We start from the raw sequence: 14,734 nt of genomic DNA, 5'->3' as shown, positions 1-14,734 counted from the left end.
TTAGAACAAAATTCAGCTTACCCCAAAAATAAATGCACTTAGTCTTTGTTCTCTTGTCTGGGTGCCTCACAGTGCTGTTTGCTAAATCCAACTTTGGACTTATTCCCTGACTAGAGATGTTGTGTCCCAGAGATGTCACCTGAAACTTGCATTTCTATTTAACACCAAACCAGCCTCTTGGACGTGACCTAGCACCTCCACATCTGTTCATCATATTCTTGATGGTCCTTGCCACAGACCAAAATGTCACCCTGGAAAAACAGTACCTTATGTATTCCCTCCAGCACAGTTTCCATAACTCTCTGAAAGCAAGCAGCAGCAGAGGTTAGTCCAAAAGACACGTGTATCAACCTTTCATCCCTCCTCCCCCCAAAGGGAGTAACAAACAATGTTAAATGCCTGGACTCAGAATGGAGTAATACCTGGTGGTAAGCAGAGGAAAATCCATGACAGTGAAGTACTTGGCATCTTTAATTAAGGCTTAAGTTTCTGAAATATTTTGTATGGGTTGTCCGTCTACCCAGATATGTTTGTTCAGTTCCCATAGATCCACGCACATTCTGATCGCTTTACCACCATCCTTCAGCGCCAAAACCACCGGGGCCAACCACTCTGAGCATTCAATCTCCTCAATTATTTCAGCATCCAGGAACTTGTTTACTTCCTGTTTAAGGGGCTCCATCATTAAAGGAGACACTTTCCTCACCGTGCTTACAAATGGTGTTGCCTCATTTTTCAATATGGTCTTGTGTTTAAAGTTCTTCAGCAAATTTAAGTTGTTAACAAACACCTTGGGAAACTTGCAATCCTTCTATTGAGAGTAATGACACTTTCTCCTGGGCATTGGGATTACATTTAATTACCATATCTCTCTGGTGTCTCCTTCGCAACAGGTTGTCGCCTCTTCTAGCTACATACACCTTGCCCACAGTATCACGATCAGAGAATTGTGTTTTCATCACAGCATATCCAAAGACATCCATTTTGACACCTCCATACCCCACCTGGTTTATATCAGGTGGTATTAACTCGAATTTGTCCCCACCAAACACCGTACCTCAATTTTTTGTCACCCTCCACAGAATAAGGTGAGCGTGAATCAACTAATACAAACAGTATTTTTCCCCCTACCCCGATCTCACATTCAGGTATCGCCAATGAGTTGTTATCCAGTAATCCATCTTCTCTCACACTCAGCACAAATTTATTTCCTTCTTCCAGACAATGTACTCCTTGTACTTTAGTTTCATGACACAAACGTGCATAGTGTCTCTTTTTTCCACATTTTTTGCACTTGGCAAATAGTGCAAAACATCCTGGGTTATTTGAGAGATGTCCTTCACTGCCACATCTAAAACATTCAGATCCATATTCTTGTTATTCTCACTATTTGGAAAGTTCTTACATTTCTCACTAGTAGTGTAGCTTTTCACATCCCCACTTGTCAGTTTCCTTCATTATCTAATGCATAGTGTTTTCCTCGACAAGATCATCCTTTCTTTTATCTTCTGTCATGTTATGCACCCACATATTGGCATTCTCCATGTATTCGCCTCTTTCAAATCAGGATTCTTTGCCTAAAGGTTTTCCTGAACCTTTACATTGTTTGTACACCTAACCATTTGATCCTTCACTTATGAATCAGTTGGCTGTCCATATTTGCAGGTACGTACTAATTTTTTTAACAATGCAACATAACTTCCTATCTTTCTTGCTTGCCTTGTACTCGTGAAAAGAACTTTTATTTATTTATTTTTTTATTGTTTATCTCTTAGTTCGGCAGGTGTAATAACCTAACATGAAATTTAGCAAAGCCATTAAGTAGAATACAATACTTAGTCAAGCTATAATGTCCTCCAATTATATTCCTCAAAGAAAGCATAACATAGCCTGTGATACAGGCTCCCCACCCCCATATTATTGATGAATCGCTGTTTTTTTTTTTCTCCAGATACCCTCGAATTTGCGCATAGCACCTACCCCTTGAGCATATAGTTTCTCTTTCGATCGCACAACTTTCATCTTGGCTTCCTATGTTGTGTAGTTAGGAGGTACTGCCGACTTTCAGGCTTGAAAAATCAACAATTTAGCCATAAACAAAATTTGTTTTGAGCGAGTTAACAGACCTTGGTGTCGCAGGATGCCGAACAGTGCTCCAGATGGCTCTGGAGTAAGAGTACCCAAAATTGCAGAGCTAACCCATTGGAATATTTCTCCCAAAATACTACCAAATACTTGCAGGTGAAACTTAATTGAAGCCAATCCCCCAGACCCGCCTGGAAGCGCGGACAGGAGCCGGACACCTCAGGGTATACTTCCTTTAGTCTAGCTGGGGTGTATTATAACAACCATTAGGAGTAAAGTGTTTTTTTTTTTTTAAATGTGCCCCTCTAATTGCTTTATGTGATAGGATATCATGGTTTCTCCATGCAGTAGGTCAGTCTTACATCCTGTTAAATTCTCAGCTTTTATCAAAAACTGAGAAATCATCTCAGGCGAAAGCCGAGAGTGGAGGATGTTGTACCAGCTACCTATACCTTGTAAGTTCCGATAGAAGGCCTGAAATATTATAGAGCTGGATGCATCAGTTGATCTCTCAACTGTTAGGAGAAAATGCTGGATTTGAGTGAAAGAGAACCTGAGATCGTCTGAAATAGTAATCCTCTCAGTTTGACACTGGACCCATGTCTTAATTTGATCACCTAATAAAAAGTCTGAAAATCTCTTGAAACCCGCCTGTTCCCAATTTTGAACATACACCTGGTTTACATCTAAGCCTAGCATCCAGGAATCACGAAGCCTTAATGTTGGATGAAAGCTAGGAATTTGATATTTCTCCTGCATTGACAAAATCCTGAAGCGGATAATTAACAGCAGTTTGTATCTCACGCATTTAGGGAGATGAGGTGTGATTTGAGGAATCGAGGAAGCTGAATACCACTATCTGCTAACGTACATTTAAGATAAAAATTGGAGTTGGGTGTTGAGGTGGCGCTTTGATGCCCAATCCAAAAAGGATGCCTCATAATATGTCTTGAAGTTAGGAAGCACTAACCCCCATCCTCCACCGTGAGAGCTAGTTTTTTCGAGCTGTAATCGAGGTTACTTGTTGGCCCATATAAATTGTCTGATCATCAAGTCTATGTCTCTTAAAAAAAAATGGCGGGGAATTTTAAGGGTTATGCTCAGAAAAATAAATAAAAACAGAGGAAGAATCGTCATTTTGACTACTGCCACTCGCCATACAATAGTCAAGGAAGAGGCTTGCCATTTCTGAAGTAGGCTGTGAACTTTCTTGAAGACGGATGCATAATTAAGCTGAAAAAGATCAGAGAAATCGTGTGTTACAAATGTCCCTAAATATCTAATAGGGCTAGATAACTGGGACTTGACCTGTGTTCCCGTTGGCTGAACTGATTTCTCAGCATTAAACAGAAGAGCTTCAGACTTGCAATTATTAATCCAGTAGCCACCAAGGTCAGAGAAGATCTTGATCTCTGCAAAGGCTCTGGCGATATTAAGCGGCCCGCACGAAGATATAGAGTCATATCATCAGCGCACAATTTGAGTTTAGATTATAATCATGGTTTAGAAGGCTGATCGGGTGATACAAGCCTGGATTTTCCGGTGGCTTACCCTTTTTTTTAAAACTGACAACTATGGCCCTGGTAAAAGAGGGTGGAACCTCCACCCCTTCTAATATCGCATTAAAGAGATTAACCCAAAATTTGGCTAATTTGACCAGTAAAATGTTTAATACTTCGGCCGGGAGGTCATCCTCTCTGGAGGCCTTTCCGTTGGGTGTGTCCCGTACTGCCTCTTGTCAAATCTGAGAGAGTAATAGGAGCTAATAATAGAGCTTGCGCCTCTCAGTCTAACCTTGGTAGCTCAAGTGAGTTTAGATACTGATTAATCTGAGATGGATTAGCTTGTGCCATAGCAGTGTAAAGATTTGTATAATGAGAGGAAAACCTCTATATCTTTAGGCTGGTTCCCAATTAGGTCTTGATTGTCGTCAAATATAGCTTTAATCAAATTAGTATTGGACTTTCTTTTTACTGACCAGGCCAGGAATTTCCCTACATGCTCATTCTGTTTGTACTGTTGCTGAAAAATAGTATGCCGATTAAGTATTTCCCAGGACATATAATAATCTCTCGGACTAATCTGAGCCCTTTGAGTCTAGAAACTGTCTCGTGATTATGTAGTAACTGATGACTTACTGATGCTTGATCAAGCTCTTGTTATTGTATTTCCTCAAGCTCCGTTTGAAGCTGGCTGGCCACAGATCCGCTGGTATTTTGAACATCCTCTAGGTCTGAGACCCTTTGTTCCACCTGAGAGACCAGAAGCGTAAGATGTGTGATATTAGAGTTAAGCTGAGCTAAATGTTCATTGGTCTTAAAATATGCTTCCTCATGAGAAACCTTCAAGTCCTGTAATTACCTGAGTATCTGATTTAACATAACCTCTATTGTTAAGCTCAAAAGTAGTATCCACTTGGTGAGACCAAATAAGTGATCTTAAAGGTAACACTGCTAAAGCATATCAAGGGACAAAACAAGCATAATACTTGTATAAACCCAAAAAATAACGCAAAGCATCCTTGTCTGATGGGGCAGGGGCATTCTTGAAAGCTTTCAGATTAGAAAAGTTAGAGTTTATACCCTCCTCTGAAATTGTGTGACCAAAGTTCTTTACCTTCTTGACTAACAACTTACATTACTCTGGTTTCAGTCATTTCTTTCTTCTAATATTTTCAACACCTTCTCCAATGCTCTTATGTGTTAATCTCTGCTCTTAGTGAATATTAAAATGTCATCTTGAAATGTCTGAACATTCAAGACACCGCTGAACAAAGGTGTCCATCATTTTTTTAAACACACTTGCAGCCGATGCAAGTTCAAATGGTAGACGTAGATATTTGAAAGTACCGTGTGTTGTTTCAAAAGTAGTGAGTGCTTGTGACTCTTTACTTAAAGGGATTTGGTGATAGGCTGAATGCAAGTCAAAAAGTGGAAAATAATTTGGCTACTCCAGTATTGGCCAACATTACTTGAAAGTAAGGGCACGTGTCTCTTGACCCAACAGAATGACAGCACATTGTGGCCAGCCTGGCAAGATCTCAAGTGTGATCGTGAACTGGATTATTTTGCTTCTTTTGCCACATTAAAGATTTTTAACAGCTGGGCTGTCACATCTAGGAGTTTATCCTTGCAGACCCACCAGGGTTTGTCTGTACCTCTTCTGGGATCTTTTACTAACTTTGCTAAGCATGTAGCCATTTTACTGTCATTCTTTGGAGTTGCAGCTACTTTCTTATCTAGGGTTGGAGTGGTGCATTCTACTTACAGTTTAGTTCTAACCTCTTGATCTAAGGGTTTCCTTAGACTCCTGGCCTCGTACTGCTTTACAAGTAGCTTAGTCCAGCCTGGGTTGTAATGCAACAGGCAAGGCTTGGAGGACACAAAACAGTCCCACTAGTTCTGCAGACTACCTGAAGCCCAGGTCTGCATGTTGATTATATAGATAATCCCTAAAGTTCTGTAACCATGCACTCTAGCGATTTAAAACAGTGTGACCAATGACAGAAACTCAATGGTGATTAGGACCGCTACTCTGAGCCAGTGGTGTTTGCACTAAGTCTACCTGCCAGTGGAGAGAGCTACGCCTGTTCCAGCTGGAGAAGAATCTCCAAGGGCTTGGACTGAGCTTGCCTCTTGTTTTGAAGTCTCAGGGCCACCAAAGACTTCCTCTGCCAGCATCTGGACTCTCTGTTGAGATTCCTGGCCTGCCAAATGGTGCCCTATCTAGTCCCTGAGCCCTCTAAAGGTGAAGTTGGCAGAACAAAAGCTGACATCCACGCACAGAAAGCTGTGTGGGTAAAGTTTTGATGTGCCATGTGCAACGTTGGTGATAAACGACGCGCCATCCACTTTGCGGCTAAAATCAGCACTCCACCTGCGTCGTGGCTGGGAGATCGACTCATCCTGGCTGGAGAAAGGATGCAACACCCACTTTCTGCTGCTGAAAACAACGCAAACCCCACGCAGTGTGGTATTCTAACACCATGCAACCAGATTTCTCATGCATTGTCCCTGGGCGTCAAAGTCCTCGTCAATCAACGCAAATTCGAGGTGCCTTGTCCAGAAATCGACGCATCGCTGACTTGCAAGGGAGACAAACAACGCATTGCCTACCTGCCCAGAGAAGAAGCAACTCATGGCCTCACTTGTGAGTACGGAATCGTTGCAACGCTGACTTTTCCGACGCATGCTCACCCATGCGGCTTTATTTTTGACACAAATCAGGTCCTTTGTGAAAAATCAATGTTTCCATTGTTTTCTATGGAGTAAGACTCTTATTCTTTTAAAAATTCTTATCACAACTTGTTTATGTTGGATTTTTGTTTTGGTCTTGTTTGATTTAGATAAATATTGCCTATTTTTCTAAACTGGTGTGGTGTACATTTTATAGTGTTTTCACTGTATTACTGTGTGTTGGTAGAAATACTTTACACATTGCTTCTGAGATAAGTCTTACTGCTTGTGCCAAGCTACCAAGGGGGGCTAAGCAGGGGTTATCTAAGTGTGTTTCTCCAGTGCCCTGACTAGAGTGAGGGCCCTGCTTGGACAGAGAGCAAACTGACTGCCAACCAGAGACCCCATTTCTAACACATCCCAACATTGTGCCACAGTTCCAGTACCCCTGATATGGTCACAACACCATTGTCCCCTCCATCCCTTAGGTCCTTGCCCATATCCTTGACCTCTCATTGCTCTGCCTTTCCGTCCCCTCCCATTAAAACAAATGTCCTCTTGTTAGCCAACCAGGAAAACCCACCAGCGTTTTTCTGCCCCACACTGAAGGAAAAGACTCCACCATACCCAGAGCTTCATTCTCACAACCTCTCCCCCAGAAGCTCTGCAGTCCGCAAACAAATTTCCATTATGTAGAACTCGTTGCCTAAGACAGATAAATGGACAGCATCTTACCTAAAAAAAAAAAAAAAAAACTACCCATCTTCCTGCACAACCTTAGGTTGCATCAACATAGAAATAACCATTGCATCACAGAAACCTCTCATTCCTCTGTTAATCTTCTTTATCTGCTTCTCCACAGCCACCAGCTTCCTAGCACATCTCCAAAATCTCCTTGGTTCCAACTCTGTCCACAGTATGTTTGTAACTGCCCATTGAGTTTTAATGTGCTTTAAATCCATTTTCCTTGCCTACAGTAAGTTAATACCTGACAAATTCATGAGGTTATTTTTTCCAGATGTAATACCACTAACTCAAGACAGTAACCCCGCCAGTTTTCTTTTTGAATATTGTTCCCAAGAGCTCACCCTCATCTGATGTGTTCTCTTACCGCCCCTTCCCCACCCCCCAACCAAACAGATCCTCTTTCCCCATCCAAGCCAAGCTGTTGACTAAAAATCCAGGATTCCACTTGTTTTGCTGCATGCGGACCAACAAATGTCCAAAATACCAAACCATGAAAAGGTCGCTGCATGGCTCAGCAACACTACCTAGAAAGGAAAACAGAAAATTAAAACCTATTGAAACGGGAGCATTTCACTAAACCAGAGCTTACAAAAAACATGTAAAACAGCACCAACCCAACTAGAATGCACATTACGCTTGTAACACTTAGACTTTCATCTACCAGCAGTGTTTGCAAATCCCTAGAAAGGTCTCTCTGCGTCATCGCAGTAGCTGCTCCCATCTGGAAAGAGTGTGTACCATAATTCGTTAGACTTACCCCCAAGTGACCTAATGCCAGCTGTAAAACAGCTAAAACTTGAAAAAAGGCCAACTTACGCCCATCTTCATGCACAGAAGTGTAACGGGCAGGACTACCCACACAACTCAAAGGAAAACCAGCAGTCCAACAGGCACACAAGGGGGAAGTTCCTCCTCAAAATTACATCATGACCTCTGCCCAGTTGATCTGTCTTAAAATGTCCCAACCAAATCGTAATCTCATCTTCACACACCAACACCAGTCAGAAACCCCGAAACAATCAAACCATGCACAACGACAATCAAGCCACCTCCCTTGGGGAAAAACATATAGCCTCCAGTTCATATAGGATGTTGTAAAGTAACTTACTATGTATCGGTCTCCTTCTGTTACAGTGAGCCCCACCTTCCCTCGCATAAACCGCCCTAGTCCTCCTGCTAACATCATCCTCCATAAAATCATATCCACAAAAACACGTACCAAAGAATGAAATGCCTGCCATTCCCGAAATTGTCACAGCAAAGCGGCCAAAACCCATCTGCCCCATAGTAAAACTCACTGCCTCATCCCTTCTCTGAAACAAGCCCAATGCCCCCCAGACCTTCCACCTCCCCTCCCTCTCCTCCTGTAGGCCCTGGATTGCAAGAAGTCGAACCAAGCCTGCGATTAACTCCTGTGGGTGGAAACAGCTATTGAGTTCTCAATCAAGTCCAAAATCCTCATTCTTCCAGCGATCACAGATCCCATGGCATCTCTATCTTCACCCTGTTGCTCCCAGTACAAGCCCATAGAATCTGTGAAGTGTGATCAAGATGGTGCATCCGCTGTATCATTTGCCACCTCAGCACATATTTTGCTTTAAACTAAATGTTAAACTTTGAACAACTTAGAAGAAAAGTCTGCAACAGCTTCAAATTTTTCTCATCCCTGGCATTTTGTGCTTTCACCAAGTTAACCACTGTTTGGTTGTCAGAATGAAAAAGCACCCCCCTGTTGACCAACCACTTCCCTCATAACACCATTGCCACAATCAAAGGGAAGAATTCCAATAAGGCAATGCTTCTCTTCAACTCCGGCCACTTTCCTTCCACCCTGTGGCCATCCCAAAAAAGGCCAAAGCCATGGGCACCCACAGCGTCAGAAAATACTTGCCACAATCAGTCCTCATCTGTGGACCACTTGGTAACTTTGAATTTTTGAGGAACTAGATCCACATCCTCAAATTTGTCCTGATGTATGCCTTCAAACGCACCCGGTGATGGGGCAAAACTTTACCCTTGCGAAACAAAGGCGTCTGCAAAAAGCCCTAACCACTCAACAGGCAAAGTGTTTAATGCCACAAAAGGCTCTGCACTTTCCTCAGTTCCAACTTCTTACACCTAACCGCTTACTCCAAATCCATCTCAATAACCGGGAATGTAATGGATGTACCTGGGACTTACATCTTCTTTGGAGCCAAAGGAACTCCCAAACCCTGCATTGATGACTGAAAAATCTGCAACGCCTTCAGAAAGGCACCAGACCCACTTTGGCCCACCAGCAAGAAATCAGCCAAATAGTGCGTCAAATGACACACCACACTTCGCAGTTTGAAAGAACCATTGCAAAAATGTACTAAACTTCTCGAACAGACGGGGCACATAACATGGCAACAGCCTATCTATGTAAATTTGAACTTCAAACTGCAAACCAAGCAAAGTATTGGATTTTGCCAACTTTTCCCCCACACCACATGACCTCACCAAAGCAATGGCTTTATCTACTGAAGCATAATGCACCACTGAATCCTCACTGGCGATAAAGGCATTTACCGATTCCCCTAGGGATCAAGATAAGTGATGAATCGCCTAAACTCACCTTGCTGCTTCTTGGGCACCACACCTAGCGGGGAAATGGTCAAATGAGCCTATAGTCAAAGGGACCCATAATCCTTCTTCCAAGACTTCTGTCGCCAATTTTTTTCGTACTGTCTGAGGATTTGCCAATGCTGACCTCAAATTCTTCGCCGATTGCCGCACCCTAGGACCTTGATAGCACAACCAAAAACTGTCCAAAACCCCAGTACAAACATTTTACATCCTTCTGCTGGAGACAAAACTGCAACCATTAACTCAGAACTTGAAATCAATTGGTGTATGCTCCTTTTCCCACCACTTGCTGCATCTGCCCGTTGCCCTGTTTCGCTTCTCTAAACTGAGTTCTTTGCCAGCCCCACGGCACCCAGTGGAAACATTGAACCACAGGATGCCTCCCTCTGCAGTCTGTGCAATCATTTTGTAACCTGCCCTGGGTTCTGGTACACGCACCTCTTTTGAGGGCCCAACAAGCCCCATTCTGTGACAGTTGCCCACTCCTGACATTACCCACCCAAATTGGGTGGGACACCCCTGATGTGCGCTACAGGTACTGGCCTGGCCAATGTCATCCACTGCATCCACAGCTCATTGTTGATGTCACTCCACTCCTTATCTGTGTTCACCGGCAAACGGGCCCTGAATTCCTCATCGTATCTGAACCAGCCAAAACCTCTGTAATCCATTTGAGCCCTTCGTAACACATCCATGTTTGACTTAAACATCCCAACGCATCACCCCAGATGCCATTTGCAGAAAACAATGCCATAAAAAAAAATGCAGAAGTCCAAATTTCAGTGGTAGTCGGCACTCTTGGCCTACGCGTCAACTTCCATTCCTTTTCCTTAGAACAATTTTTCACCTGGACTTCCTTATGCAAAGCTTAAAAACGTCCACAAATTCCCTCTTGCAAATATATTTCATCTGCACGGCTAGATGAGCCCACAACTGCATCAAATTACCCATGTAAAGTAGCTTTATATTTGCCCCCCAAACTACTCTCTGCACTCTCACCATCCACCTTCTCACCTGAAACTGCAGTCGCTGTATCCTCAGTAAATTGGGTACCGCTGTCCAGAAATTTAATCTTCTGCTGAGCCCCTTCAACACAATCAGCTGCCTTATGCTGTCCTCTCACTACTCCAACTGCCTCACCTGCAAACCAAACCCACTGACCGGTTGGGCGAACCTAGTCACCTTCCTCCACACCCACTCAGCCGACCCAACCTACTGGGTACATAAATCTGAGCCAGACTGCTGCCCCTGCACTGTAGAAGTGACCGAGGCATTTGCAACTTCTACCTCTGACCCGTGTTTATCATTGGGCTCACTGAGTGGGCTATAATCTGCATATGATGACTATAACTTTGCTCTACCACAAAACTCCCCACTGACTCCTACACCCCCTCAACCTTTCTAAACTGGGGTGCCTCCCCTTCATCACTGCCAGTATCCAATGTAATAATTGGATCAGTGACTGCTGCGGGTGGCGCCATCTTGGCGGGCACTCCTAATGGCCATTCTCCTATCCGCATCAGGAAATGCCCTTTCTGACTGCTCCCATGGAGAGTGGGCGCGTGAGGGCCACCCTATCCTTCTGCAGGCTTTGGAGAAGTGTGTGCTTACCCACAAAGCCTATAGCACCACACACCCAACACTGCAGGAACGTTGGTAAGCCCGCAGCCCTGCCCAGCCACCCACTCACAAAACAATGCACCTGAGCGTTGCAAGAACCACGGACCGCCTCTCAGCATTGCATTGCCACCCACATTCCTATGAAGTGCCATGGCTGGCCCTAGTCCCTCCTCCTCAAGCTCCCCTTCCTCAGGTCGGATATACGCCTGCACTTTTCCATCTACACTTTTTCGAAATATGGGGGCCAACATGCCAACGCAGCGTCTGCCACTCCAATCCCCTCACCCCAAGAAGACGAATGCAGTGGACGCTTCAGACCCACTCAAGCCTGCCCACCTTAAACAAACCCTCCCTACCTTTATTCTGAAGAATATTGTAGAGCCTCAACCACCCTATCCCTTTCTGACATAATCCTCAGACAAAACCACGACAATAACGAAATGAATTACTAAAAACTCACTAGAGTCGCTAGCCTACCTATATGATGCAGACTTCTAAACACCATGCCCCTGGGTGTGATGATGGCCAAAGAGGCTGCCCCCAACAACTCAACTACACAAAATCCCAACCACCCTCATGCAACCATTCAATTCCCTGAGCACCAGCAGTGCGCTCCACAATCCCAACTAGCCCATGGGAGAGTGGGCAGGCTCATTTTCCACCCAAGCCCCCATTGGCTGTCATGGACTACTCTTTTCCACATGCATATTGAGAAATGTAGTGTTGTTGCTGATTTAGTTAGGGCTGCCTTGTCAATTTCCAGTAAATAAAGTGAAGAAAGAGCACAATCTTCGTCTCTGGCCCTGACTTTGAATACAATTTTGTATGCCTCTTAAGACTACTCATTATTGCAATAGCTGATTAGTGGAGGTAAGTTTTGCGCTATCAGTTGTAGTAAAAGACGAGAACATGAGGATTTTTTTTTTTTTAAGACCTCAGCCGGTTGTAATGAGTGACATAATAATACTATTAAACTCTACCATTTGTGACTGACACTATAACAATGAATAGCTCATTTCATGAGGATTTTATTTTTGGATAGGAATGAGTGGGAGCTGACTTCGGTTTATTTACTTTGTAATGTGTTCTGGTTTCTCTTTTCACTCGGCAATAAAAATGAAATGCAGTTGCTAACTGGCACATGTGTATGTATTGGAATCAAATTGTATGTATCTGTATGTGCAAGTGACACTATAATCTTCTTATTTTTCTTCTCACATTAGTGGAATTTCCCTAGTGCAATGATTACTCGGAAAGTGGGAGCAGCTTTGGCCGCTGGGTGTACGGTGGTAGTAAAACCTGCAGAAGACACCCCTTTATCGGCATTAGCACTGGCAGAGGTGAGTACGATTCTGTGGAAAAAACACTATAATTTGAACCTCCTGTCCGTCTAGTATATTTTAAAGATTAACATTTTATTTGATTTGACTGTGCCCCATTTTCCAAACAGTGGAATGTGATTTCTATATTAAATGGTGTATAAAATAAGCTAGAATAGATACCCTAGATGGTAGGTGCTAGTTTAGAAAAATGAGACTTGTAAAGCAATTTTATGATTCCCCTCTGGGTGTATTAGTAAGGGTTATATTTAGAAAATATAACAGTTGTTCTCAGTGAACATTAAGCTGCCCAGCTGTCAATTAATGGCTCTTAGAACAGCATTGAAAATCCAATCTAGCCTTTCTGAATCCTGGATGGAATGGCTTATGCGTAGTATCTATCAAGAAAGTCATCAGTTCCAGGCAGGTAGCCACAGTGTATTTTAAAATGAGCCGATGCGTAGCCTTGCAATATCCATGTAGGAGGGACACATGACAACTGTTGTGTAGTGGAAAGTTGTATTTCACCAGCCCTCATTGTCGTCACCAAGGCTTATTTGCTTAGTGTCTGTCTTCTATGGAGTGCAAGGGAGAACACACATATTTTCAGAGCTCCAGAGTGGAGCTTGGACACAACAAACCTAATTACCGACTTCGCTTTTCTGCAGAATAGTTAAATCACATTTGCAGAACTTTGATGCCTGTATTTCTACAAAGGACAAGTCTTTCTACAATTTCTCATAAAGGCGGCTAGATGAAGCAAGGTCAAACTCGTACAAATTCCTGGTGCTGTGAGAAGACCTACTTTGCAGGAAATGGGCAGATGGAGTAAACCGCATTCTATATTTTTTTGCTTGCTATTAATGCTGTTTGTTATTCCACCTAATCAGTTTTAATATGACTTACAGGATATTTGTCTTGCTGTGTGAATAATTGTTTACAAATGACTTCACTCAGCGTTTGCCTCCTGTGTATTTGAGAAGAAAACACGAGTTGAAACTAATGAAAATTATTGTCAGGAGCACAGTGAGATTTGGTATTGCCACCTGAGTGCTTTAATCTCACCAACTACTAAAATATGTGAGATATTTCATGATCCTTAGGCACTGTGGTTAGCTATTTTTTTTTTTTTTAGTGTTTAAAACGAATGTGTTTTGGTAGATAGGAGTTTGACAAGCCTTTGTTTTAGCAATCAAAAAATGGTGCTCCAACTTTTCTATGTCCTACAGCAGTGTGTGATCTCCCCATCACACTGTGAAGCAATTATTCATCCTCCTAGCCAGGTTCTGTTCCAGGTCTGCCACACTGCACAACAAACTAGTCAGTATCTCTTGTTTGCAAGGTGCTTGCTATCGTGCATCTCCTCCCATTTGCACACAAAAATTAATAATGTTATGAGTGGTGTGAGAGATGGTCAACAGTACACAGCCACAAAACCTCTGCTTCGAGTTTATCGAAGCAATGCCTTTTAACTTCTGCAACCCAAAAAAAAAGTAAATGGAAGGAGCCTGGCACTATACCTTAAAAGACACCATAGGGAAACAAATGTGAAAATATGGAGGTTATATATTAAGAGTTTTGAATTTTGTTTTTGCTATAACTTCTTCTACACATTCAAATTACTCATGTCACCCATACAAATTGTTTGTATTTTGAGTATGTGCTGGTAATATTTTGTTTTGTTACATCTTCTTGCAGCTCGCTACCCTGGCTGGTATTCCAGCAGGGGTGTTCAATGTTGTGCCCTGCTCCCGAAAGAATGCACCAAGTGTAGGAGAAGCACTTTGCACTGATCCACTGGTTGCCAAAATCTCTTTCACTGGTTCTACTGCAACAGGAAAGGTATTTCAAGTTGCAAATTAAGGAAAGGAATGTTTTTCAGTCATCGCAAATACCATATTTTTTGTTTGTTTTTACATAAACAGCATCATCTTGTTTTACTTTGACTTAAGCAGAAATCCGTGAAAATTTAATAATTTTTCACAATGATCTCAATGTAATGCATGTGAAAGAGAAAATAATATTGGTCATCAGTATTATGGTCATTACATGGGAATTAAGATACCATTTATGTTCTTTTGGGCTTCATTTAGTGTTTGGCGGGTGGCATGCTGCCTTTCCAGGGTTGCAGAGATCATTACCTCTGCCATTACGACAGGTGACTACCTAACAACCTGGTGC

At 42.8% G+C, this 14,734-nt stretch overlaps 1 protein-coding gene across 1 annotated transcript in view; it reads left to right on the top strand.

The window, feature by feature from the left end:
• ALDH5A1 (aldehyde dehydrogenase 5 family member A1) overlaps window positions 1-14,734 on the top strand; it is a 129,970-nt gene that overhangs the window by 73,458 nt on the left and 41,778 nt on the right. The window contains exons 4-5 of the mRNA XM_069218756.1: window positions 12,458-12,574; window positions 14,252-14,395. Coding sequence (XP_069074857.1) covers window positions 12,458-12,574; window positions 14,252-14,395 — 261 coding nt within the window. The remainder of the gene's footprint in view (window positions 1-12,457; window positions 12,575-14,251; window positions 14,396-14,734) is intronic.

This window comes from Pleurodeles waltl, chromosome 2_1 (genome assembly GCF_031143425.1).
Source record: "Pleurodeles waltl isolate 20211129_DDA chromosome 2_1, aPleWal1.hap1.20221129, whole genome shotgun sequence".
NCBI lineage: Eukaryota > Metazoa > Chordata > Amphibia > Caudata > Salamandridae > Pleurodeles > Pleurodeles waltl.
Note: the sequence above shows the minus strand (reverse complement) of the source record. Positions and strands in the feature narration are given on the sequence as shown.